The sequence below is a fragment of the Salvelinus sp. IW2-2015 genome, linkage group LG7 (genome assembly GCF_002910315.2).
Source record: "Salvelinus sp. IW2-2015 linkage group LG7, ASM291031v2, whole genome shotgun sequence".
Classification (NCBI taxonomy): domain Eukaryota; kingdom Metazoa; phylum Chordata; class Actinopteri; order Salmoniformes; family Salmonidae; genus Salvelinus; species Salvelinus sp. IW2-2015.
The window spans coordinates 18,329,100-18,355,689 of NC_036847.1; the positions used below are offsets into that span (position 1 = coordinate 18,329,100).

The 26,590-nt window shown below is 43.4% G+C and overlaps 1 protein-coding gene across 2 annotated transcripts in view; it reads left to right on the forward strand.

Moving 5' to 3' along the window:
- The window catches only part of LOC111966541 (E3 ubiquitin-protein ligase MIB2), a 100,228-nt gene that overhangs the window by 35,617 nt on the left and 38,021 nt on the right, over nucleotides 1–26,590 (forward strand). For both annotated transcript variants that reach the window (XM_023991270.3, XM_070444511.1), the window contains 6 exons: nucleotides 18,345–18,451; nucleotides 23,259–23,453; nucleotides 24,495–24,637; nucleotides 25,001–25,108; nucleotides 25,257–25,361; nucleotides 25,957–26,119. In XM_023991270.3, coding sequence (XP_023847038.1) covers nucleotides 18,345–18,451; nucleotides 23,259–23,453; nucleotides 24,495–24,637; nucleotides 25,001–25,108; nucleotides 25,257–25,361; nucleotides 25,957–26,119 — 821 coding nt within the window. The remainder of the gene's footprint in view (nucleotides 1–18,344; nucleotides 18,452–23,258; nucleotides 23,454–24,494; nucleotides 24,638–25,000; nucleotides 25,109–25,256; nucleotides 25,362–25,956; nucleotides 26,120–26,590) is intronic.

Sequence of the window (26,590 nt, forward strand, 5' to 3'; positions counted from 1 at the left end):
TCCTTTGTAGCCTTTGTTCCATGTCCATATTCTTGTTTTGTCCGCGTGTTCGTTTCATAATGTCGTCTCAGATTATACTCTTTCAGTACGCACACTTTCTCCACACAGAAGACACACAGGTTTCCAGCTACTCCGTGAACTATACTCCGACTCCCACCTTGTTTGAAACCCGGTTCTCAGTGTCCACCTTCCGTTTTGCCATTTTTGATGGGTATGAAAGTTAATTTTACTGTGATGCTGACGACTGCTGTGCCAATAAATATTGAAATGAAGCAGCCTACTGCTCGTGCGTCACCGTTGCATTGTGGAAATGTAGTATTGGTGCGTGTAAAAGATCTGCGGGCTGCCGGCTGCTGCGGTGCGGGCCGGTTCTAATATAAATCAAGATCATCCCAGGGGCCGTAAAAACCTTCCGGGGCGGATGTGATTGCCAAAGACTCCAGCCACCCAAGCCATAGACTGTTCACTCTGCTACCATCTGACCAACAGGCTCCGCGACAGCTTCTATCCCCAAGCCATAATAAGACTGCTAAATAGTAAATTATTGATACCCGAACTATAAACCCACACGCATACAGTGCATTCGGAAAGTATTCAGACCCCTTGACTTTTTCCACATTTTGATACGTTACAGCCTTATTCTAAAATCTATTTAATTATTTATTTAATTCTATTTAATTATTTGTCCACCTCATCAATCTACACACAATACCCTATAATGACAAATAGAAACGTTTAAAAAAAAAAACATTTTTGCAAATGTATAAAAAAAATCCAAAATKAAATATAATTTACATAAGTATTCAGACCCTTTTCTCTGTACTTTCTTGAAGGACCTTTTGGCAGCGATTACAGCCTCAAGTCTTCTTGGGTATGACGCTACAAGCTTGGCACACCTGTATTTGGGGAGTTTCTACGATTTCTTCTCTGCAGATCTTCTCAAGCTCGGTCAGGTTGGATGGAGAGCGTTGCTGCACAGCTATTTTCAGGTCTGTCCAGAGATATTAGCTCGGGTTCAAGTCCGGGCTCTGGCTGGGCCACTTAAGGACATTCAGAGACTTGTCCAAAAGCCACTCCTGCGTTGTCTTGGCTGTGTGCTTACTGTCGTTGTCCTGTTGGAAGGTGAACCTTCTCTCCAGTTTGAGGTCCTGAGCGCTCTGGAGCAGGTTTWCATCAAGGATCTCTCTGTACTTTGCTCTGTTCATCTTTCCCTCCATCCTGAGTAGTCTCGCAGTCCCTGCCGCTGAAAAACAATCCCCACAGCATGATGCTGCCACCACCATGCTTCACTATAGGGATGGTACCAGGTTTCTTCCAGATGTGACGCTTGCCATTCAGGCCAAAGAGTTCAATCTTTGTTTCATCAGACCTGAGAATCTTGTTTCTCATGGTCTGATAGTCCTTTAGTTGCCTTTTGGCAAACTTCAAGCGGGCTGTCGTTCCTTTTACTAAGAAGTGGCTTCCGTCTGGCCACTCTATCATAAAAGCCTGATTGATGGAGTGCTGCAGAGATGGTTGTCCTTCTCCCATCACCACAGAGGAACTCAGGAGCTCTGTCAGAGTGACCATCGGGGTTCTTGGTCACCTCCCTGACCAAGGCCCTTCTCCCCCGATTGCTCAGTTTGGCCGGGCGGCCAGCTCTAGGAAGAGTCTTGGTGGTTCCAAACTTCTTCCATTTAAGAATGATGGAAGCCACTGTGTTCTTGGGGACCTTCAATGCTGCAGAAATGTTTTGGTACCCTTCCCACAATCCTGTCTCGGCGCTCTACGGACAATTCCTTCGACCTCATGTTTTTTAAATTTTTCTGATAGGCACTGTCAACTGTGGGACCTTTTTCAAATCATGTCCAATCAATTTGAATTTACCACAGGGGGACTCTTAAGTTGTACAAATATCTCAAGGATTACCAATGGAAACAGGATGCACCTGAGGTCAATTGAGTCTCATAGCAAGGGGTCTAAATAGGTATTATTATTATTATTATTATTATTTTTCTTTGTCATTATGGGGTATTGTGTGTAGATTGAGGGGGGAAAAATTATTTGATTCATTTTAGAATAAGGCTGTAACGTAACAAAATGTGGAAAAAGGGAAGGGGTCTGAATACTTTTCGAATGTACATACCCATTACACGCACGCACACTCACACTCTTATACACTCTGTTATTTTTTTTAACTCTTATTAATGTTGTGAGTAGGGCACGACAAAACCTTTTCCCCCACAGGAGACTGAAAAGATTTGTCAGGGGTCCCCAGAGCCTCAAAGTTCTATTGCTGCACCAGCAGGATCATCCTGACCGGTTGCATCACCGCCTGCTATGGCAACTGCTCAGCATCTGACCGTAAGGCGCTATAGAGGGTAGTGSGTAYGGCCCAGTACACCACTGGGGCCAAGCTTCCTGCCATCCAGGACCTACATAATAGGWGGTGTGAGAGGAAAGCCCATAATATGGTCAGAGACTCAAGTCACCCGAGTCATAGACTGTTTTCTCTTCTACCGCACGGCAAGCGGTACCGGAGCGCCAAGTCTAGAAGCAAAAGGGTCCTTAACAGCTTCTACCCCCAAGCCATAAGACTGCTGAACAATTCATCAAATGGCTCCTGGACTATTTACATTGACCCCCCCCCCCTCCCATTTGTTTTGTATACTGCTGCTACTTGCTGTTTTATTATCTATGCATAGTCACTTCATCCTATTATATGTACAAATTTACGTCAACTAACCGTCACCCCGACATCCTTGACGACGCTCCTGAAATATACCTCGTTATTGTGTTACTGATAATATATTTATTTTAACTTTAGTTATATTGCTAATAGTTTCTTAACTCTTACATTGAACTGCCTATATGGTATAAGGGCTAATTGTAAGTCTACACTTTGTATCAATTACAATTAAAGTTTGGATTTATCATGTCCGACGAGTACAGTCACTATACCTGCACCCTTCATGTACAACTATATCTACCTCAAGATTCCTTGTACCGCTGCACATTGATAGAAGAAATGTTTTCAGTTTAAGCAATTTCCTCTATTTCATGCACTTGCCATGCACGGAGAGGAAATATTCGTTTTAAGCTAATTTCCTGCCATTCTACATATTCTCCATGACGGGAGAATATGTAGTTTTAAACTAGTTTCCTGCAAATCTATGCATTTGTCATGCATGTCAATGCTGTGTCATTTGCTCAAAACATAAAAATAAAGATGCAGCTAAATTAATGTTTTTAGACTTTTCAATTCTCCTTTACCGTCTACGTTTTATTTGTGATGGTTAGTTCTCAGATTATATTATCAAAAATATATAGGTCCATGTATCTTTTTCTACATACTTATAATCTTGTTTAGTCATTTAATATCACCTAAAACGTGGTTTCCATCCTGTAAAATGAATGCCCTGTTTGGATTTACGAACCTGTTTTTTGGAATCATTATTATGAATGTGCATTATGCATGTTCTGGAAATGGTTAACAAAAAGGGAGTTTTCATAGACTTGAAACGCAGACATGATTTTGAAAGCCGTGTAAACTATGTTCATAATACAGAAAATACGCATAATTATAGACTTTTCGTTGGAAGCTATATTTACGAATAAATTCACAAGCCTGAATTCATTTGATAATTGCCGACTGCTTAATGCAGTGCATTTGCTCTTTAAGTTGTACAACAAAGCTTATTTAGAAAAATACATTTAAAATGTAAGATAATTACTATTGAAATTTTGGTTTTAGCTGTATGGCTCTGAAATATTCACCCCTTCGCATTGTTTCCTATTTGTCTTACAACCTTGAATTAAAGTATCTTGTGTTGGATTGTATCATTTTTACACAACATGCCCTTACCACTTTCTGAAGATCTAAAACGATATTTTTTGATGAAATAAACATATAAATATACACACAAACATATGTACATTTGCAGCTCATAACTATTTCCCCCACCACCCCCCCTCAAAGTCAAACTTTGTAAGCAGCCACCTTCTGCAGCATACAGCCTGTACGTCTCGGGCCTTGTCTTATAAGCTTGGCACATCTAGCCACTGGGATTTTTGCCCATTCTTCAAGGCAAAACTGCTCCAGCTCCTTCAAGTTGGATGGGTTTCGCTGGTGTACAGCAATCTTTAAGTCAAACCACAGATTCTCAATTGGATTGAGGTCTAGGCTTTGACTAGGCCATTCCAAGACATTTAAATGTTTCCCCTTAAACCACTCAAGTGTTGCTTTAGCACTATGCTTAGGGTCATTGTCCTGCTGGAAGGTGAACCTCCGTCCCAGTCTCAAATCTCTGGAAGACTGATACAGGTTTCCCTCAAGAATGTCCCTGTATTCAGTGGCATCCATCATTCCTTCAATTCTGACCAGTTTCCCAGTCCCTGCCAATGGAAAAACATCCCCACAGCATGATGCTGCCACCACCATGCTTCACTGTGGTGGCACTGATGGTGTTCTCGGGGTGATGAGAGGTGTTAGGTTTGCGCCAGACATAGCATTTTCCTTGATGGCCAAAAAGCTACATTTTAGTCTCATCTGACCAGAGTACCTTCTTGGGGAGTCTTCCACATGCCTTTGGCTAACACCCAACGTTTTTGCTTATTTTTTTCTATAAGCAATGGCTTTTTTCTGGCCACTCTTTCGTAAAGCCCAGCTCTGTGGAGTGTACGGCTTAAAGTGGTCCTGTGGACAGATACTCCAATCTCCGCTGTGGAGCTTTGCAGCTCCTTCAGGATTATCTTTGGTCTCTCTGTTGCCTCTCTGATTAATGCTCTCCTTGCCTGGTCTGAGTTTTGGTGGGCGGCCCTCTCTTGGCAGATTTGTTGTGGTGCCATATTCTTTCCATTTTTTAAATAATGGATTTAATGGTGCTCTGTGGGATGTTCAAAGTTTCTGATATTTTTTTATAACCCAACCCTGATCTATACTTCTCCACAACTTTGTCCCTGACCTGTTTGGAGAGCTCCTTGGTCTTCATGGTGACGCTTGCTTGGTGGTGTTGCAGACTCTGGGGCCTTTCAAAGTGTGTGTGTGTATACTGAGATCATGTGACACTTAGATTGCACACAGGTGGACTTTAACTAATTATATGACTTCTGAAGGTAATTGATTGCACCAGATTGTATTTAGGGGCTTCATAGCAAAGGGGGTGAATACATATGCACACACCACTTTTCCGTTTTTATTTTTTATATATTTTTTCACTTCACCAATTTGGACTATTTTGTATGTCCATTACATGAAATCCAAATAAAAATCTATTTAAATGACATGTTGTAATGCAACAAAATAGGAAAAACAAAGGGGATAAATACTTTTAGAAGGCACTGTATATCGCCCAGCCCTACAGTGAAGATAAATTCAACAAAGCATGGACTGTTGCTGCGCCAAGACCCAGCACTGAAGCAAAGGGGAAAAACATCATATGAAAGTCATGCACACTACCCCCGTTCTTCTTCATGCTTGTTGTGCATGATGCAAAACACAAGAGAGCCCCTCTATATCTCAAGTCCTCAGTGACCCAAATTTAATCCAAAGCTCTACTGTATGCTGCACGTCTCATACGACCCGGCTCATCTTAAGAACAAGTAGGCATTCAGTCTGTCCCAAACCGATATTGGGGGGAGTGGAGACGTTGGCTGGCTTCCGTGATGATAACGGCCCTGCTTTATTCTGCTAGTCATTTGTGATGGAGGGATTGGATCTTGGCTCAGCAGCACGGCTAATGGGATTCATTTCATGTCAGAGGGCTTTAAAGCAGGTGGCAGAGGGCTTTAAAGCAGAGAGCTAGACACAGACACACACACACTGGCATAGGGTCGTTTTTTCTTTATTGAGTATGACAGGACCTGCAGTGCCAGAGTTTTGCTGTATTGTAATCAGCCCACTTAATGGGATTAACATGTTAGCATTCTCACCTTCCTCCCCATAGAAGTGTGTTGTGAGGTAATTAGTAGTGTGAGTACAGATTTAGGGAAATTAGGTGCCAGGGGCTGTGCTGTGATTACCCATGTGTTTCCATTACAGGATGTTCATTTACGTGTGTGTGCTCACTTTATGGTCCTCTGGATATTCTCTAATTGTGTGTGTGTGTGTGTGTGTGTGTGTGTGTGTGTGTGTGTGTGTGGGTGGAGGCTGTCACATGGTTTGTGTAAAAAGTGTACCCCAGTAGGAGTCATAACACCCATAAAACGTAGCAGTCAAACAAGGAAATGGTTCCAATCGTTTTTCCACCATACATTTTTCCCATAGGGGATTTTAGAAACACTTAACATAAGGGCTGTGTTTTGTGTAGGCTTACCCTGGTGTGACATTTGATAACCGTGTAAATGTCTGTAGGCCAAGGTGACTTTAATGAATATATTCGCCTTATTTTACCCCCCCCCCCCCTCCCAAATAAATAATCCTAATTATCTGCTTATGTGGCTATCATAAAGATCTAAAAATGCCATGATGATCTGGATGAGACTGGCGAATCGAGGCAAAGGTAAGAATCTCTGGATGAACTATCTAATGTTAGCTAATTTTAGTAATTTCTGAATTGGTTAGTTTTCTGTTAGCAAAGGTGTCATCTAGAGATGACGTGCAGGAGCTTTCATGATGTCTACTTTGATTCTAATTAGCGTTTTTGAATCTGAGTCATTTAGCAGAGCGACTTACAGGAGCAATTAGGGTTAAGTGCCTCGCTCAAGGGCGCAGACCGTCCCCCCCCCCCCAACTAGTCAGCCTGGGGATTCGAACCAGCAACTTTTCGGATACTGGCCCAACGCTCTTAATCGCTAAGCTATCTGAGCCGACTATATTGATATTTCACCTTGTCCGAGAGAGATTTACATGGTTATCAAAACGTCACACCAGGGTAAGCCTACACGAAACACAGCATTTATTTTAAGTGTTTCTAAACTCCCTGTGGGAAAAATTAATAGTGGGAAAAACAATTGGATCAATTTACCTGTTTGACCGCTAGGTTTATGGGTATTATGACACCTCCACTGTGAGACTCTATAGTAGCTAAGTAAAATAATTACAATGACATGATTTGTTTAGTCGACTTTGTTCATGGTAAGTGGTGTATATCATCATGGAATATGTGTGTAGGTTATGGCGTGTTGATGATGCGCTGCACAGCATATGTGTGTCCATATGTTTACTGAAGGGGGGTGGAAACGCAACAACAACTTCCTGGTTGGCTAATCGGCTCATGCAAACACGCATACTCCCACACACTTACACACACAAATGCAGAGGCCCTGTCAAGTAGACTCAGTTTAATCCTTATCCTGCATATCTGGCGATTCAGCACCATCTGACCTCTTCACCTCCTACTGGTCACGTTTCAGCCACATCTTCCCTCTCTTTCTCAGTCTCTTGCCGCTATCACTGTATTTGTATTTATTATGGATCCCCATTAGCTGCTTACTCTTCCTGGGGTCCATGAAAACTAAATCATATAAAATTTATTTATATAGCCCTTCTTACATCAGCTGATTCTCAAAGTGCTGTACAGAAACCCAGCCTAAAACCCCAAACAGCAAGCAATGCAGGTGTAGAAGCACGGTGGCTAGGAAAAACTCCCTAGGAAGAAACCTAGAGAGGAACCAGGCTATGAGGGATGGCCCGTCCTCTTCTGGCTGTGCCGGGTGAAGATTATAACAGAACATGTCCAAGATGTTCAAATGTTCATAAATGACCAGCATAATAATAATAACAGTAGTTATCGAGGGTGCAACAAGTCAGCACCCCAGAAGTAAATGTCAGTTGGCTTTTCATAGCCGATCATTAAGAGTATCTCTACCGCTCCTGCTGTCTCTAGAGAGTTGAAAACAGCAGGTCTGGGACAGGTAGCACGTCCGGTGAACAGGTCAGGGTTCCATAGCCGCAGGCAGAACAGTTGAAACTGGAGCAGCAGTACGGCCAGGTGGACTGGGGACAGCAAGGAGTCATCATGCCAGGTAGTCCTGAGGCATGGTCCTAGGGCTCAGGTCCTCCGAGAGAGGAAGAAAGAATTAGAGAGAGCATACTTAAATTCACACAGGACACCGGATAAGACAGGAGAAGTGCTCCAGATATAACAGACTGACCCTAGCCCCCCGACATAAACTACTGCAGCATAAATACTGGAGGCTGAGACAGGAGGGGTCAGGAGACACTGTGGCCCCATCTGATGATACCCCCGGACAGGGCCAAACAGGAAGGATATAACCCCACCCACTTTGCCAAAGCACAGCCCCCACACCACTAGAGGGATATCTTCAACCACCAACTTACCATCCTGAGACAATGCCGAGTATAGCTCACAAAGATCTCCGCCACGGCACAACCCAAGGGGGGGGGTGGGGGGGTTACGCACCCCTCCTAGGGACGGCATGGAAGAGCACCAGTAAGCCAATGACTCAGCCCCTGTAATAGGGTTAAAGGCAGAGAATCCCAGTGGAGAGAGGAACCGGCCAGGCAGAGACAGCAAGGGCGGTTCGTTGCTCCAGAGCCTTTCCGTTAACCTTCACACTCCTGGGCCAGACTACACTCAATCATATGACCCACTGAAGAGATGAGTCTTCAGTAAAGACTTAAAGGTTGTGACCGAGTCTGCGTCTCTCACATGGGTAGGCAGACCATTCCATAAAAATGGAGCTCTATAGGAGAAAGCCCTGCTTCCAGCTGTTTGCTTAGAAATTCTAGGGACAATTAGGAGGCCTGCGTCTTGTGACCGTAGCGTAYGTGTAGGTATGTACGGCAGGACCAAATCGGAAAGATGGATAGGAGCAAGCCCATGTAATGCTTTGTAGGTTAGCAGTAAAACCTTGAAATCAGCCCTTGCCTTAACAGGAAGCCAGTGTAGGGAAGCTAGCACTGGAGTAATATGATCAAATTTCTTGATTCTAGCAGCCGTATTTAGCACTAACTGAAGTTTATTTAGTGCTTTATCCGGGTAGCCGGAAAGTAAAGCATTGCTGTAGTCTAACCTAGAAGTAACAAAAGCATGGATTAAATTTTCTGCATCATTTTTGGACAGACAATTTCTGATTTTTGCAATGTTACGTAGATGGAAAAAAGCTGTCCTTGAAACAGTCTTGATATGTTCGTCAAAAGAGAGATCAGGGTCCAGAGTAACGCCGAGGTCCTTCACAGTTTTATTTGAGACGACTGTACAACCATCAAGATTAATTGTCAGATTCAACAGAAGATCTCTTTGTTTCTTGGGAATTAGAACAAGCATCTCTGTTTTGTCCGAGTTTAAAAGTAGAAATTTAAGGCWGTTATACAATTAAAAACATTACATTCACAACAGATTTCACAACACATGAAGTGTGTGCCCTCAGGCCCCTACTCTACTTCCAAATATATCTGTTTTATCTGTTTTTTTTTCTGTTTTTTATTTTTTATTTGTTTTTTTACTGCTTGCATAAGTTACTTGATGTGGAATAGAGTTCCATGTAGTCATGGCTCTATGTAGTATTGTGCGCCTCCCATAGTCTGTTCTGGGAGAGTCCTCTGGTGGTAGGTATTGTGGGGTATGCATAGGTGTCCGAGCTGTGTGCCAGTAGTTCAAACAGACAGCTCTGTGAAGTCAATCTCAACCTCCACTTTGAGCCAGGAGAGATTGACATGCATTTTATTAATGTTCACTCTCTGTGTACATCTAAGAGCCAGCCGTGCTGCCCTGTTCTGCTCCAATTGCATTTTCTAAGTCCTTCTTTGTGGCACCTGACCACACGACTGAACAGTAGTCGAGGTGCGACAAAACTAGGGCCTGTCAAACCTGCCTTGTTGATAGTGCTCTTAAGAAGGCAGAGTAGCGCTTAATTATGGACAGACTTCTCCCCATCTTAGCTACTGTTGTATCAATATGTTTAGAAGATAACATTTTATAATCCAGGGTTACTCCAATCAGTTTAGTCACCTCAACTTGCTCAATTTCCACATTATTTAGTTGAGGTTTTGGGTTTAGTGAATAATTTGTCCCAAATACAATGCTTTTAGTTTTTGAAATATTTACCACAAACGTATTCCTTGCCACCCATTCTGTAACTGTAGCTTTTTGTTAAATGTTGCATTTATTTCAGTCGCTGTAGTAGCTGACATGTATAGTGTTGAGTCATCCGTATACATAGACACACTGGCTTTACTCAAAGATTGAAAAAAAGTAAGGGGCCTAGACAGCTGCCCTGGGGAATTCTGATTGTACCTGGATTATGTTGGATAGACTTCCATTAAAGAACTCACTCTGTGTTCTGTTAGACAGGTAACTCTTTATCCACAATATAACTGGGAGTGTAAAGCCATAACACATGTTTTTCCATCACCAGACTATGATCGATAATGTCAAAAGCCACACTGAAGTCTAACAAAACAATTATGCTGTATATTATATCATCATTTTCTCTCAGCCAATCATCAGTCATTTATGTAAGTGATGTGCTTGTTGAATGTCCTTCCCTTTAAGCATGCTGAAAGTATGTTATCAATTTCTTTATTGTAAAATAGCATTGTATCTGGTCAAACACAATTTTTTCAAAAAGTTTACTAAGGGTTGGTAACAGGCAGATTGGTTGGCTAATTGAGCCAGTAAAAGGGGCTTTACTATTCTTATCGGAATGACTTTTGCTTCCCTCCAGGCTTGAGGGCACACACTTTCTAGTATGCTTAAATTTAAGATAGGGCAAATAGGAGTGGCAATATTGTCCGCTATTATCCTCAGTAATTTTCCATCCAAGTTGTCAGACCCCGGTGGCTTGTCATTGTTGATAGACAACGATAGTTTTTTCAACTCTTCCACACTCACTTTACAGAATTCAAATTTATAATGCTTGTCTTTCATAATTTGGTCAAATATACTTGGATGTGTAGTTTCAGCATTTGTTGCTGACATGTCATCCATAAGTTTTCTAATCTTGCCAATTAAAAAAKAATTCAAGTAGTTGGCAATATCAGTGGGTTTTGTGATGAATGCGGCATCTTTTTGGCCAAATTTTCTTTTAAGGTGCTAGTAATTGGAATAAGCAATTTCATAAAGTGCTGAATTTGGTTGCTTTTCATTACACACCACAGACCAACAAATAGTACATTTCTGCAGCATTAGTAAAGATGTGATCAATACATGTTGATGACTTTTATTCCTGTGCTGTTTGTAACTACCTTAGTAAGTTGACTGATAACCTGAGCCAGGTTGCAGGCAGTGGTTATAGTTGGAAGCTTTCTCTTGAGTGGACAGCCTGATGAAAGCCAGTCAATATTTAAATCACCAAGAAAATATTCCTCTCTGTTAATACATTATCAAGCATTTCATACATGTTATCCGGATACTGACCATTACCACTTGGTGGTCTATACAGTGGTTCCTCCTTTAAAAGTTGCGAGCTTGCACCGCAGAACTTAGAGGTACCCAGCGTCACGGCGTCATTGCTCCAGACCACCACAAGGGGGAGTTGGAGCACTCATTATGCATTTGGGTCCCAAGGTTTTTATATGACCAATCATATCGAGTGGTTCCAATGACGAATTTTGACGCGAGCCACCCTTGCCTTGTGGTGTTCTTCAACAAAGATAACTGACAAAACATTATGGTGGAACCAGATGTAAGTTGTTATAACATCATAACGAGTCAAGCAAAAAATGTACAATCGAGAGGAATATGTTACTTAATGTAGAGACAAATTTTTGTGCATATTTTTTTGTCATAAAGTTCATTTACGAAAATCGCTATTTAGCAAGTTATCTGACTAGGTAACATTAGCCAGCTAGCTAGTGTTAGGAGAATGAATTTGTAATTCATGTTGTTTAATGTTTTAGGGACTCCTGAGAAAACCAGCAAACCAGGCTGTCATCTTGTGAAACAGTGGATGTAAAGAATCTAGCTAGCTAACRCATTTACTGCAAATTGAATGTACAATTGTGTAAGCTTGCCTTGCAGCTGAAGTAACATAGATAGCTAACTATTTACTTGCTTATTGTGTAGTGGAGGACAAAAATAACTGTATGCCTATGGATGTGTAGCTAGCTACAGTATGTAGCCGATCTGTGTATGGACCCTAAAACGTTAGGTTCTGAACTAATATTCATACCAATCTATGAACCTCAGCTATCATAGTTGTTGTATCAACTTCAAGCCTGAATGGCATTAATGAAGTCTATGTAACCGCTGTAAAATGTCTAGCTAGTTAGCGGGGTGCGCTCTAATAGCGTTTCAATCGGTGACGTCACTCGCTCTGAGACCTTGAAGTAGTTGTTCCCCTTGCTCTGCAAAAGCCGCAGCTTTTAGGAGCGATGGGTAATGATGCTTCAAGGGTGGCTGTTGTCGATGTGTGCAGAGGGTCCCTGGTTCGAGCCCAGGTAGGGGCAAGGAGAGGGACAGAAGCTATACTCTTACATATGGATAGAGTAGAATATAATAACTTTATTGTGCCAAGGATGAAAGTCCTATATACCCATGTACTGTAGTTATTACTACGCATAAGATTCCCACATTGTAGCCTGTACATTGAATATATTCACTGATCATGTACTCTTCCTTGGCAAATAAAGTTGCGGTTGTAACGAACGTCGTCAGGAGAAGGAGAAGAGGACCAAGGTGCAGCGTGGTAAGTATTCATAATACTTTTAATAAATACGAACACTTGAACAAAAACAACAAAACGACAAACGAACAGTTCTGCAAGGTGCAATACACAAAACAGAAAACAACTACCCACAAACACAGGTGGGAACAGGCTACCTAAGTATGGTTCTCAATCAGAAACAACGATTGACAGCTGCATCTGAATGAGAACCACACCAGGCCAAACACCTAGAAATAGAAAACAGAACAAAACATAGAATGCCCACCCCAACTCACGCCCTGACCAAACCAAAATAGAGACATAAAAAAGGAACTAAGGTCAGGGCGTGGAACAGTACCCCCCCCCCCCCCAAAGGTGCGGACTCCGGCTGCAAAACCTGAACCTATAGGGGAGGGTCTGGATGGGCATGCTACCGCGGTGGCGGCTCTGGTGCGGGACGTAGACCCCGCTCCACCTCTGGCTTGGCCCACTTGGAGCTCTGAGCGGACCTCACCCCGACCCCGGACTAGGGACCCTTGCAGTGGGCCCGGACAGGGGGGAGACTCTGGCAGCTCCGGACAGGGGGGAGACTCTGGCAGCTCCGGACAGGGGGAGACTCTGGCAGCTCCGGACAGGGGGAGACTCTGGCGCTCCGGACAGGGGGGAGACTCTGGCGCTCCGGACAGGGGGTAGAGACTCTGGCTGCTCCGGACAGGGGGTAGACTCTGGCTGCTCCGGACAGGGTAGACTCTGGCTGCTCCGGACAGGGGGTAGACTCTGGCTGCTCCGGACAGGATGGTGTCACTGGAGTGGAGAGACACACAGGAGGCTTCGTGCCATGGATCATCACTGGAGGCTTCGTGCCATGGATCATCACTGGAGGCTTTGTGCCATGGATCACCACTGGAGGGTTCGTGCCATGGATCACCACTTGAGTGGAGAGACACACAGGAGGCCTGGCTCTGGGAGAAGGCACAGGACTCRCCAGGCTGGGGAGACATATAGGAGGGTTAATTCTCGGCGCAGGCACAGGACTCAACAGGCTGGGGAGACATGCAGGAGGCCTTGTCCTTGGCCGAGGCACCGGATACACTGGGCCGTGGAGGCGCACTGGCGGTCTCGAGCGCAGATCTGGCCCCACCCGTTCTGACTGGATGCCAGCTTCCACCCGGCAAATGTGTGACGCTGGCACCGAGCACACCGGCCTGTGGATGCTCGGCCGAGACACCGTGCGCATCATCCCATAGCACGGGGCCTGACCAGTCACATGCTCGCCCCGGGAAGAACGGGGAGTGGGCTCAGGTCTCCCAAATTTTTGGGGGGCTGCCTCTCGGGCTTCCTTGCCAGCCGTGTTCCCTCGTACCGCTGGTTCCCTTCTCCTTCTGCCTCCGCTCTCCTGGCTGCCTCCACCTGTTCCCATKGGAGGCGATCCCTTCCAGCCAGGATGCTGGTGTCAGCGTAGTTGGAGTCAGCACCGCCGTCACAGACACAAGCAATCCCAGCGATGAAGGYGCAGGTAGATCAGTAACCAATGCAGCAAAGTTATTCCTTATGTTAATCTGCTCCAAACCTCTCGCAGTCACTTCCGTCCGCTTAGCATCATGCCGCTACCTTTGATTTCCACGACTTGTGACATGGGACCAGCACTGATTGGAACACTTTTCTTGCTGTTCTCCATCTACTTCACTACAAGATGGAGACGATTTCCTTGGCAGGCAAGTTCAAGGTAGCACAGGCCATTCGGATAGGGATAGATGACGAGGTTGGGAAACATCCATCAGGCCCGAGCAGCGTCCAGCCATATGAGTTACAATTTGGGTTTYCCCCATAAATTCAGGCAGAATTGAGCTTTGTTTGCTAAGCATAGCCATCTCATTCCTGTAATCCTCCTCTAGCAAACAATTGCTGCATTGGAACTCCAGATTGTCAATATTGTCCCGGACAAGAGCGTAATAAACACAGTTTCTACAGCCCTGGAAACATTCGTTAGTAATTCCAGGCGAAGCGGGCTCCATTGCAACCTAGCTACTGTAGCTAGCTAGTTGGTAGCAGGTGTTGACACAGGTATCTGAGTTATTGAGTTCTGAAGTTTTTGGTGTAGAGTCAGTGTCCTCCGACATTAACTGGTGGGGATACACAAGAAGCACAATGAGGGGCTATACTAATCAGAATTTGGGATCACACTCACTCACACACTGGAAATAAGCACTTTCCTTTAGCTTGTGCTATTGCGAGCATTGTACGAGTTCCCTTCGGTAGTCTAGCTCACTGTTTGGGGGCAGAGTGTGTCATCAACAGGTGTTGATCTATTTCTTGGCCATTTAGATTGTTCATAAGCTAGGTTGTTTTTCAATCTTTGAGTTTCAACTGCTAGTGAAGAGAAGACAATGCTGCTATTAGTTTGTCTCTCCTTTTCCAGGCAATGTAATCAAATCATGAGCGATTTCGACATGGGTAATGGTCAGGAGTTGGCATTTGGTGTAACAAGCGATTTAAGCACATTACAAAATTTCATATTATGGTCAACGGGTCCCTAACCCTGTTCTGGTTTATCATGTGGGCAGAGAGACAGTTGGTCAGGCAGGATTAGACATTTTAGACATTTAATCTCTACTAAATCTGTTTTGGATAGTGTTTTCCCCCCCTACATATTTTGTCCATTGGTATCTGGACCCATAAATCCCATAAAATGGTGTTTATAATCTGTCTGAACTGTAATGGTGAAAGCAGCCCATTAACATCATCCATCCTAATCTACCAACTCAGGAAGTCCTGCAGTATAAACCAGCATTGTTTAATTCAGGCAATGCAAATAATCTGGGTAGCCATTTGATTAGCTGATAGCAAGCTTGATAGCAATGTGAAAATTGTTGTGTAAATCTGTTGCAGCTCAAGTCGACTACAAAACCCACAATGCAATGCTCTCTCTGGCTGACTGGCTAGTAACTACACACAATAATACCAAAGTAAGCATGTGAAGTAGCTAGCTAGCTGTAAAATAACCTAAACAAACTGCACTATTCATTTAGGAGTCTACAATCTCACCATGTTGAACCTGTCTGCAGTTCGTCTGTGCGCAAAGTGCACATGTTACCATGGCAACAACATCCCTTTTCCACAGACACACAGGGCGTATTGGCTGATTGTACTTGAAGGAAAAACCGAGTTGAATAATTTGGTACACTGTTTAGATTGAGCACATCTGAGGGCAATATATACTTCGTCATGACGATATAAATGGATTGGATGTGTTCTAGACAAGTATGCTCATTGGCTGATTAGGTGGAGTGCAGGTAATTGTTTTAATGTGATATTGTGTTATCCCCTATCTTCATTGTTCAAATCAAATGTTATTGATCACATACACATGGTTAGCAGATGTAGCGAAATGCTTGTTCAGGACCTGATACAGTGCCTTCGGAAAGTATTCAGACCACTTGACTTTTTCCAGATTTTGTTACGTTACAGCCTTATTCGAAAATGGATGAAATAAAAACAATTCCTCAGCAATCCACACACTACTCCACAATGGCAAAGCGAAAATAGGTTTTATACATTTTTGAAAATATATTTAAATAAAAAAACAGATGCCTTATTTACAGAAATATTCAGACCCTTTGCTATGAGACTCGAAATTGAGCTCAGGTGCATCCTGTTTCCATTGATCATCCTTGATGTTTCTTCAACTTCACTGGAGTCCAACTGTGGTAAATTCAATTGATTGGACATGATTTGGAAAGGCACACACTTGTCTATATAAGGTCCCACAGTTGACAGTGCATGTCAGAGCAAAAATCAAGCCATGAGGTCAAAAGAATTGTCCGTAGAGCTCCGAGACAGGATTGTGTCGGCACAGATCAGGGGAAGGGTACCAAAACATTTCTGCAGCATTGAAAGTCCCCAAGAACACGGTGGCCTCCATCATTCTTAAGTAGAAGAAGTTTGTAACCACCAATACTCTTCCTAGAGCTGGCCCCCCGGCCAAACTGAGCAATCGGGGAAGAAGGGCCTTGGTCAGGGAGTTTACCAAGAATGGTCAGTCTGTCAGAGTTCCTCTGTAGAGATGGGATAACCTTTCAAAAGGACAACCATCTCTGCAGCACCACACCAATCAGGCCTTTATGGTAGAGTGGCCAGACAGAAGCCACTCCTCTGTAAAAGGCACATGACAGCCCGCTTGGAGTTTGCCAAAAGGCACCTAAAGACTCTCAGAACATGAGAAACAAGATTCTGTGGTCTGATGAAACCAAGATTGAACTCTTTGGAGGAAATACATTTAATCACGTAACAATGTGAAAAGTCAAGGGGTCTGAATACTTTCCAAAGGCACTGTAGGTATAAGTTCCTACACGATTTCCTGATTTCACAGACTGACCACTTAGAAGTTGAATCGTGGTGAAAAAATATATATTTTACCCACTGATAGAACATCGGCTTTCACCAAATTAACAGGTGTATGATTTTTATTTACGGGGTGGATTATCATGTCAAGGGCCATATGTTGTGTCTCCTTGGTGATGCGGGTGTATTCTTGGAACACACACACTCTTAGCTGTGCTCTCTGACGGCCTGCTTCCTGATTGCCCTGCTGTCTTGGGATTAGGCCTCAAAGCTCTGCTTTTAGACACACGCCACCTCACCTCCCCACTGTCCCAACTCCGGCCATACGGCTCACACCGGGATTTAATGTCAGTCTGCAGTAAGCCACCAAGAAGCAAAGGTGCCACAGGCTTCTTTTTCTATAGAGCCCCAGTGCCTCACAAGTTGACCCGATGCATTCGGAAGATGACCATGACTAGCTTCGTAAATGTACGTGTTTGCGTTGGACTATGACGCCCGTGTGCAGCCGAATGGGGAGCAACGCGTAGGAGTAGCAAAGCCTCTCTTTATCCAAGAGGAAGACTGCCCAGTTGATGGTTGTTTTACTTTGATTATAGTGGATTCGAGTCGCGTGTCTCTCGCCAAGCTGCATGGCAGAATGAAACCTGGATGCTGACCTTGCTGAGAAAGTATGGGAATAGGCAGTTCCTTTGCCCCTTTGAGATCTGACCAAATCTTTACCATAAGGTATGTCCCCTCCTAGACCGCCCCACCCACCCTCCCCTTCTGATTTCTTAAGAATTTGATGTAACTGCCTGCCTGAACCTGTCAAACAAGTTCTGTTTTTTGGCAACCATATTCTGCTTGGTTATGTTGTTGACATGAGATTGATGTCCTCTGTTGAGAGGTTAATGGTTTCGCAGCATGAGTTTTCAGTTTAAGACGCCTCTCAGCCCTCAGCGATGCTGTACGACCCGTCAAAAACAAAGACCTTTCTTTAATTTAGATGAGCAATCGAGCACATGTACGCCATCTCCCCTTGGCAAGCACCCACCACATAAAACCTCCCTTTGTCTCCCCACCACCCTTACTGATTCAAGTGTTCTCAGTAACATAGCCCGAACGTTGTTGTATCTTATGGCCCTCTCTGACTTTCTGGCTAGTGTGTGTGACCTACTGTAGTGTGTCTTTAAGCCAGAGAGCGTTAAATGTGGCCTGTTTGCCTGTGGCACTTAGTGGAATTTAATGTAGTCCAGACCTACGTATTCGAGATAGCTATACGTTTTAGAGGGTTTTAGCTTGTGTTTTTCTGGTGGCCGATAAGCGATGCATTTGGAACAAGCATCTGTCGGTCAGTGGTTTTCGGTTCCAAAATTGGACAATGTCATTTGGACAGAACATTCTGCATACACTCTATGTTGTATAACAAGTCATAATGCTGTTTTCCTGCCATAGTGCTTTATGAGAATGTGGTTTGTACTTTTTGCCTTTCACAGAGTGTGCTTGGCCCCGAGGCAGAATCTCCCACGGATCATCCTCAAAGGAATATTCCAGGGGGTGAAAGTGGTACGCGGACCCGACTGGGACTGGGGAAACCAAGACGGTGAGTGAGGGAGTGAGCAGAGCAATCCATCCATACCGACCAGGGCCTTTTGTTTACCAGTGTGGCAGCGTTGTTGTTCAATCTGTTTCACCGTGACCCCATAACCTTAGAGACGATGGAATCTTATTACCTACAATGTGACAGTTTGAACTGGTGTTTGTGCTTAGTGCTTCAGGATTTTCCCCAAACCCACAAGTATCTCATTGAGTGTGTTTAACAGATGTTTCTTAAAGAGCTGTGTTCATATGAGCAAGTTTTATTTTCCCTTTCGTACCGTTTCCCCTCTAGTGTAGCGGAATATACAAAGAAGTCACATGAATTCTAATTATAGCATGTGCTGCAACTCCGGACAGGACAAAATGGTCTTTGGGGTTATTTAATATTTTGGGACGTGGTTTTCAAGAGTSAAGATAATTTGGCTCTCAATGGCAAATCATTAGTGAAGAAACAGATTTGCCACACAAATACGAATGTAACTATTTGCAGAATCTCCATCTGTGGGAAGTTTGATGATTGCCCCTGTTTCTTTCCATTTCAAAACCATTAAATATCATTGCCTTTAGGGATGGCAAAATCTATCATTAGCTCTTTCTATTACCTCATGTGGGGTCAGAACCGGGAATGGCATTGTGTCTTTTCTGTGCTAAAGCACTGGCGAATGAGTCAAAATGTCCTTTTGGTGTCTTTGAAAGTTAACCCCTGGGGTCTAAGTCAGTCATCATCAGTCTTTAATCAGAGTGTGGTAAGTGCATAGGGACATTCTTGGCATGGTCAGCAGAGAGCCTGTCACTTTCCATGAGTCCTATCCTGTTGTTACCTGGCAGGCTGTGTAATCCTTGATGATTTTGTAGTCCTTGATGTAACCTGCATAACCTAAACTATACAATGCCAGGCTCTCGCTTTGTGGTGGAAACTGAACGTAGTATTTGATGACATTTGAACTTGAAGACTGTCAGTAAGTAGTAAAGTAGAAACGTATCGTGGTGGTTAGTAAATCAATGTATTTTATTGTACTTTCTCTCGTGTTTGGTTACAGTAGTCTGAGAATGTGAGTGGTGCTTGCCCCAGCCTGTACGTGTGCTTTGTTTTGTGTTTTGTTTTATTAGACTTTTTTTCACTTCTAACCAGAATCGAAGGGATGATTGGCCAAACCTTGTTGAAAGATGGCCAATGTTCATTGTCTGTTCAGATTACAGTGCCTTCAGAAAGTATTCATACACCTTGACTTATTCCACATTTTGTTGTTACAGCCTGAATTCTAATTGATTAAATAGCTTTTTTCCCCCAGCCATCTACACACAATACCCCATAATGACAAAGTGAAAACATGTTTTTGAAATGTTAGGAAATGTATAGACCCATTAAATACACAAATATCTCATTTACATAAGTATTCACACCCCTGAGTTTATACTTTGTAAAATCACCTTTGGCAGTGATTACGAAAGTGAGTCTTTGTGGGTAAGTCTCTAAGAGCTTTCCACACGAGAATTGTGCAACAGTTTACATTTACATTACATTTAAGTCATTTAGCAGACGCTCTTATCCAGAGCGACTTACAAATTGTTACCATTATTATTTTCAAAATTCTTCAAGCTCTGTCAAATTGCTTGTTGATCGTTGCTAGACGAAGATTTTCAAGTATATTTAAGTCAAAACTGTAACTCGGCCACTCTGGAACATTCACGGTCTTCTTGGTAAGCAACTCCAGTGTAGATTTGGCCTTGTGTTTTAGGTTATTGTCCTGCTGAAAGGTAAATTAATCTCCCAGTGTCTGGTGAAAAGCAGACTGAATCAAGTTTTCCTCTATGATTTTACATGTGCTCCATTACGTTTCTTTTTTTTACCTGAAAAACTCACCAGTCTTTAATGATTACAAGCATACCCATAACATAATGCAGCCTCCACTATGCTTGAAAATATGGAGAGTGGGACTCAGTAACGTATTGTTTTGGATTTAAAAACTAAGAATATCGAACAGGAAGTTAAGAAGGCAGCTATGAATAAGTATACCGACATAGAAGATTTGAATAAAATGCTGGTTGGACTCGGATCAGGGGAGCCATTTGGAMAACAAGGATTTAGACTCGGCTGACAAAGATTGCTTTCTCGAAGGATTGGATCCACTTTTAGATTTGTAAGTAAATTATTTTCATGACTTTATATAGCTAATTTACTATATGTATTTCGTTTTTTATAAGTTGTCTGCATTTTGTGCTTTGGATTTAGTTTACATTGGCCCATGTAACAAGTMATTTCAATGTTATATAATTCCACTGTTTGCTGTTCTAAGTTTCATCCTTGTAACTTTAGAGGCCACTAAACTCTCATGGCCATTGTTTATTTGCAGTTCTCACCTGTGCCTTTGTCTCAAAGGTGTTACTGTTTGCATTGTGTGTGTGCGTGTTTCACTGTACAGAAGGTTCAGGCTTGGTGTTTTTACTTTACAGTAATGTCGTTTCGTAAATTTAATCAGCTGTAATTCTGTGTGTCTTTCATCAATATGATGATGACATTTGAGAGCCACCCCTCCCCAGCAAGCTCCCTCGCCGGTCGAGGTCTTTACCCCCCGCTGCTATGTCAATCACCCCGTGTGACGGTTCTACATCCACTTTTCATAGACCTCTTGAAAAAGAAAGTGCTTGGGGCACCATTCGTCCTAACATAATTGGTTTCCCCAAGACCAAGGTAAACGACATGACAAAGACAGTGGAGAGGGGGATCATACGTTGGATCAGGACTAACAATCTACTTTTTCACTAGGAAAGTAACCTTGCTCACCACACAGCATAAGSCATTCAATAACAACCATGTCTCAGGGAGGGTGAAAAAGGGTTGATGTCCCCATTCCTGTGTCTGTGAAGGACTACAATGCCAGCATGGGGGGTGTTGACCTATCTGATGCTCTGATAGGCTACTATCTGATACTCCACAAGACCAGGAAGTTGTATGAGACCTTTTTTTTTTACACTTTGTGGACATTGCTTTCATTCTCCACAAGCAGATGGCCAAAGTAAAAGGTCAAACCCCTTTCACCCAGTTGGCCTTCCGAGAGCAGCTGGTGTTGGAAATGGCTGAATTTGGGGCCCAAAGCAACCTCACAACCATCGCAAGACCCCCCACTCAAGGTGAGTGCCACTATCCAACATACATACCAAAAGACAAAAGGAAGAACTGCAAGCATTGCACAAAACACAGGGGGGAAGAAAGGGGGAAAYACCAGATCTTCTGTCCAAAATGCTAGTTCTCTTTTTGTTTCCTTGCAGAGAGGGACTGCTTCAAAGACTATCACGACATGAGCAAGCTATGGTGAAATCTAATCATCTACACCTGGGATGTAACAGGAATGCCATTTTGTAAATAGTTCAGCTTATTTCTATTTTTGCACGTTTTTTAGTGAAGGACACGTGTAACCAAGTTTGTGTTTGACTTTTTTTTWTTWWWTKTATGTATATCTGTAGCTTTTATATTGTTTTTGTAAACAGTTCATTTGTTTGTGGAACCAATACATTGGATATGCCTAGGCTAAATGTTCAGGTAGTTTGGAGAGGTTGAAAAAAACACTTGGATATCCCCTGTATGTCCCCCGACACCCACCACAATGTTTGAGAGAGGTTGGTAGAAATTGTGTTTTATACTGAACAAATAGCATTTGGGGATTGCAAATATGTAATACCATTGGAATTATCTAATTTACAGACAAATACCACTTTGGAGAGGTTTAGAGACACTTGGAAGCGTCCCGTGAGCACACCTGACACCACTTAATAAAACATCTGCCCATTTCTAGTTGTTAGGTCTATCAATCCCATTTTCTTTCTGATATTGTTCACATGTTGTGGAAGCCATCTAATGTGTTTCCAGCTCTGGGCATCAGTAATTCACTTATAGCTTTTCAATGAAAGATGACTTTCAAAATAAGATCTTGTGTATTCTGAACTACGGAACTCCTATCTTCTGATCATTTTCCCATCATCTCCCAGATATCTTCTTTCCAAATATACCAAGTTTTTGCATGTCAGAGTCATGTAATTACACATGAATAGCAGTTACTTTTGKGTATGTCTATTTAGGCGGAAATCTACATTTGCCGTTACATTTTAAGAGGTTAAACACTATTGCACAGTTAGTCCATGAAATGTATTATGTTACCTGTTAAGCACATTTTTTACTCCTGAACTTATTTAGGTTTGCCATAAGAAAGGAGTTGAATACTTATTGACTCAAGACATTTCAGCTTTTCATTTTTAATAAATTTGTAAAACATTCGAAAAACATGATTCCACTTTGACATTATGGGGTATTGTGTGTAGGCCAGTGACAAAACATCTCAATTAATTTTCAATTCAGGTGTGGGAAAAGTTGAGGGTTGTGAATACTTCCTGAAGGCACTATCTGATTGGTCTTTGAGCCTTTCTCAGCATCCAGAGCACCAATTTGGAGTCACGATCCTCACTTGTTGTTTCTTGTTTTCAGTATGTGATGTGTTGAATTAGCTAAGTCTAGAATTGACAAGATTCCTTTAGCAGAGTATGATCTGTGTGCTGTGTGTTCCCAGAAATGGGTTGAACATTTGGATGTGAAACATTGATGGACACCATTTCCTGTTTAAAAATTGTGTCTTTTGAAGTGGCCTGTGCACGGAATCAAACTACACAAAATAAAATGATTGTGTTTCATATATTCACCATAACTATTTATCTTCTCATCATTCCAAATTTTTCCCCAATAAGCCAATTAAAAAAAAATCTTGCTCTCTTCACTCTTTCTCTCCTCCCACACTTCTACACCGTGTGTGCGTGTGCAGGAGGAGAGGGTAAGGTTGGGAAGGTGGTGGACATCCGTGGCTGGGACACAGAGTCCGGTCGCAGTGTGGCCAGTGTCACCTGGTCCAATGGTACCACCAACGTCTACCGAATGGGTCACAAGGGCAAGGTAGACCTCAAATACGTGTCTGACGTCCAGGGAGGCTTCTACTACAAAGACCACCTACCAAAGCTCGGTATGAAACTAGGGCGGGTGTAGACATAAGTTTCTACCTGTTGTAAAGGAGACATGCTTGTTTTTGTCATTCTAGAAAATAGTATATGTATCCTATAGATCAAGGGTGTCAAACTCATTTTGCCCCATGGGCTACATTCGGTCTTCCCTGAGGTCAGGAGGGCCGCACTTAAAATGTATTATTTCCTCGCTGTCAAAATTTGCAAAAAGTTGTCTTATCCATCACTTTTGGAATGTTGAATACTCTTGACTTTTTCTAGCTTTTGTTTTGACTGTTAGCAAGCTGGACAGAGTAAAGAGATTTATAAATGTAGGTCCATTATAATTTCTACACTGTTTCGATTAGGTTTTAGTTATTTCAATGTCGATTCAGATTGTCTCCCCACCCCCCCAACAATTAATTTGGGCACTTTTGACACCCCTGACTCCCCCTATACATTTGATAAAATAAAATTTATTAACACCTTCCTAATATTAAGTTGAATCCCCCCCCCCCCCCCATCACCACCACCTTTGGCTTTCAGAACAACCTTAATTTGTCTGGACATGGACTCTAAGGTGTCGAAAGCGTTCCCCAGGGATGCTGGCCCGTGTTGACTCCGTTGCTTCCCACAGTTGTGTTAAGTTGGCTGGATGTCCTTTGCGTAGTGGACATTTCTTGTTACACATAGGAAACTGTTGAGCGTGTAAAACCCAGCAGCATTGCAGTTCTTGACACACTGTTGCGCCTGGCACCTACTACCATGCCCATTCACCCTCTAAATGGCACACATACACAATCAATTATCTCCGGGCTTAAAAATCCTTCTTTAACCGGTCTCCGCCCCTCCATCTACACTGATTTGAAGTGGATTTAACAAGTGAAATCAATAAGGGATCATAGCTTTCACCTGGTCAGACTGTCATGGAAAGAGCAGGTGTTCTTAATGTTTTTTATACTCCGTGTATATCAATATGAAGGCACTCAGTGTAGAGTTGGCCTATTTTTGTCATATGTTCCTATGTGCGTTTGTGTGTTTATCTATGGTTYGTGCGTACACAGGTGAGCACGCAGAACTGCAGAGGCAGGAGAGTGCAGAAGGCCACACCTTCAACCAGGGGGACAAGGTGAAATGTCTCCTGGAGGTGGACATCCTCAGACAGATGCAGGAGGGCCACGGAGGGTGGAACCCCAAAATGGCAGAGGTACTAAACTAAACTCCCTCTAAGTCAAATGGGGGAATTTCTCTGACAGAATTTTATCAAGAGTCTGACCTCATTCCAAGCTTTCTCCAGTTGTAGAACTACTTTGAAGTGTTTACCACATTGTCACTGCACTGCATGTACTGCATGTGCCATGTTAGACAAATATTACTTCAAATTCTGAGTACCGTTTCCCCATTTTGAAACTTTGAACCCAGCTTTATGTAATGTCGTCGGCGTGATTGGTCTCTGGTGTGCAATAGAGCACAACCAACAAGCACCTTTTATGTTCAAATCAATGGAGCCAGCGAAACGATAAGGTCAAGGCCGGCCACAATCTGCGACTGCAAATTTGTGTGTTTACAGTACACCTGCAGAATCGGGACGGTACACAGAATCACTGACCGTGGAGATGTCCGAGTCCAGTACAGCAACAACATCCGCTGGACCTTCCACCCAGGGGCCCTAACCAAGGTAGTCTACCTCTACCAGTGGGAAATGAATACAGGCTCACAGCATGGTCTTATAAGTTAGCGTTTGTTAGCGATGTGATGCTAATGCTGACAGATTAGCATAAAATCAGATCGCTAACAATTTGCTGTCTTCCCCTTTCTTGTCGTAGGTGAACACTTTTGGTGTGGGCGAGCTGGTGCGAGTGCTGGAAGACATAGACGGCGTTAAGAGGCTTCAGGCTGGCCATGGAGAATGGACAGACAGCATGACACCCGTATGTTGACATAGCCTGAGGCTAACTTCCCATACCCTAGAGTTAACTTCCTGTAGCCTAACACTAACTTTCCTTAGCCTGGCACTAACCTCCCTTCTAGGTTTCCTTAGCCTGGCACGAACTTCCTGTCATGCCATTGTGCGAAGCCTCAGCTGGCAGTCGGCCCTCTGCATTAGAGGCAATGCCCTTTATGCCTCGGGGACTACCGGTAAACAAGCTTAAGGCTTCTGCGAAAGCAAAGCATCCTGATTAATTACCTATAAATAAAAGCCCTGAGAATTTCCCAGAGTGTCATTGGTATCTAAAAAGAGTGCATTTGAGATGGAAAGATGACACTCATGGTTTGATGGAGGTTCTTTGAAACACTTCCTCTCCTTCATGGCCTGTGATGGGTGTTTATACCTAATATCTTGTCCTATTGGTCATGGTGGAAAGGAGACAACGAGAGGAACTTTTAAAGTGTAACAGTCCTACCTACCTATCTGGTGTCCTAACACTGTCAGTGTCACTGTCTTTTCACTCTCCTTCCTACTCTTTCCTCTGCCCCCACCCATCTTCCTCCTTTTGTTTTCTACACTCCCTCCTCTCCCATCAGGCCCTGGGGCAGGTGGGCAAGGTGCTGAAGGTGTACGCCGACGGGGACCTGCGCGTGGCCTTCAACGGCCAGACGTGGACCTTTAACCCGGCGTGCCTCTCGGCCCAATCCGTGGAGGTGGACGCCAACCTCATGACGGCCGAGAACCCCAACGTATCCGGAAGTAAGGACTACTGAGACCTCGCAAACAGGAGGAAGGGGGCCTCTTATCCAACAGTCATCCAACGAGCTTTGCTTTTTATCTCTCCTTCCATTTCCTTATCACTTTCCCTGAATTCCCTATGGACCCCCTCCACCACTCCCTCTTCTTCCAGCACTCTTGCTGCAAGCTATGCATGCACTACTGACCAAGGGTTGTGACAGTGGCTGTCTGTTGCATATACGGCCCCTCATATCGCTGTTTCACCTGGTCACTGTCTCCACATGCATGACGAACGGATATCATTTGCACGTAATTTGCATGTCTCTGAAATGTCTGGTTTTTCTCTCTTTCATGCCCCTTCATGTTGGAGGCAAGCACCAGAGGCCTTGTCAGCGTATGTGCCTCTACTGCTCCTCATGTGTGTATGTGTGGTTCTACTAGTCTTGGGTACTCTGGCTCAATCACCCCTTTTTCTGTGTCCGTCATATACAT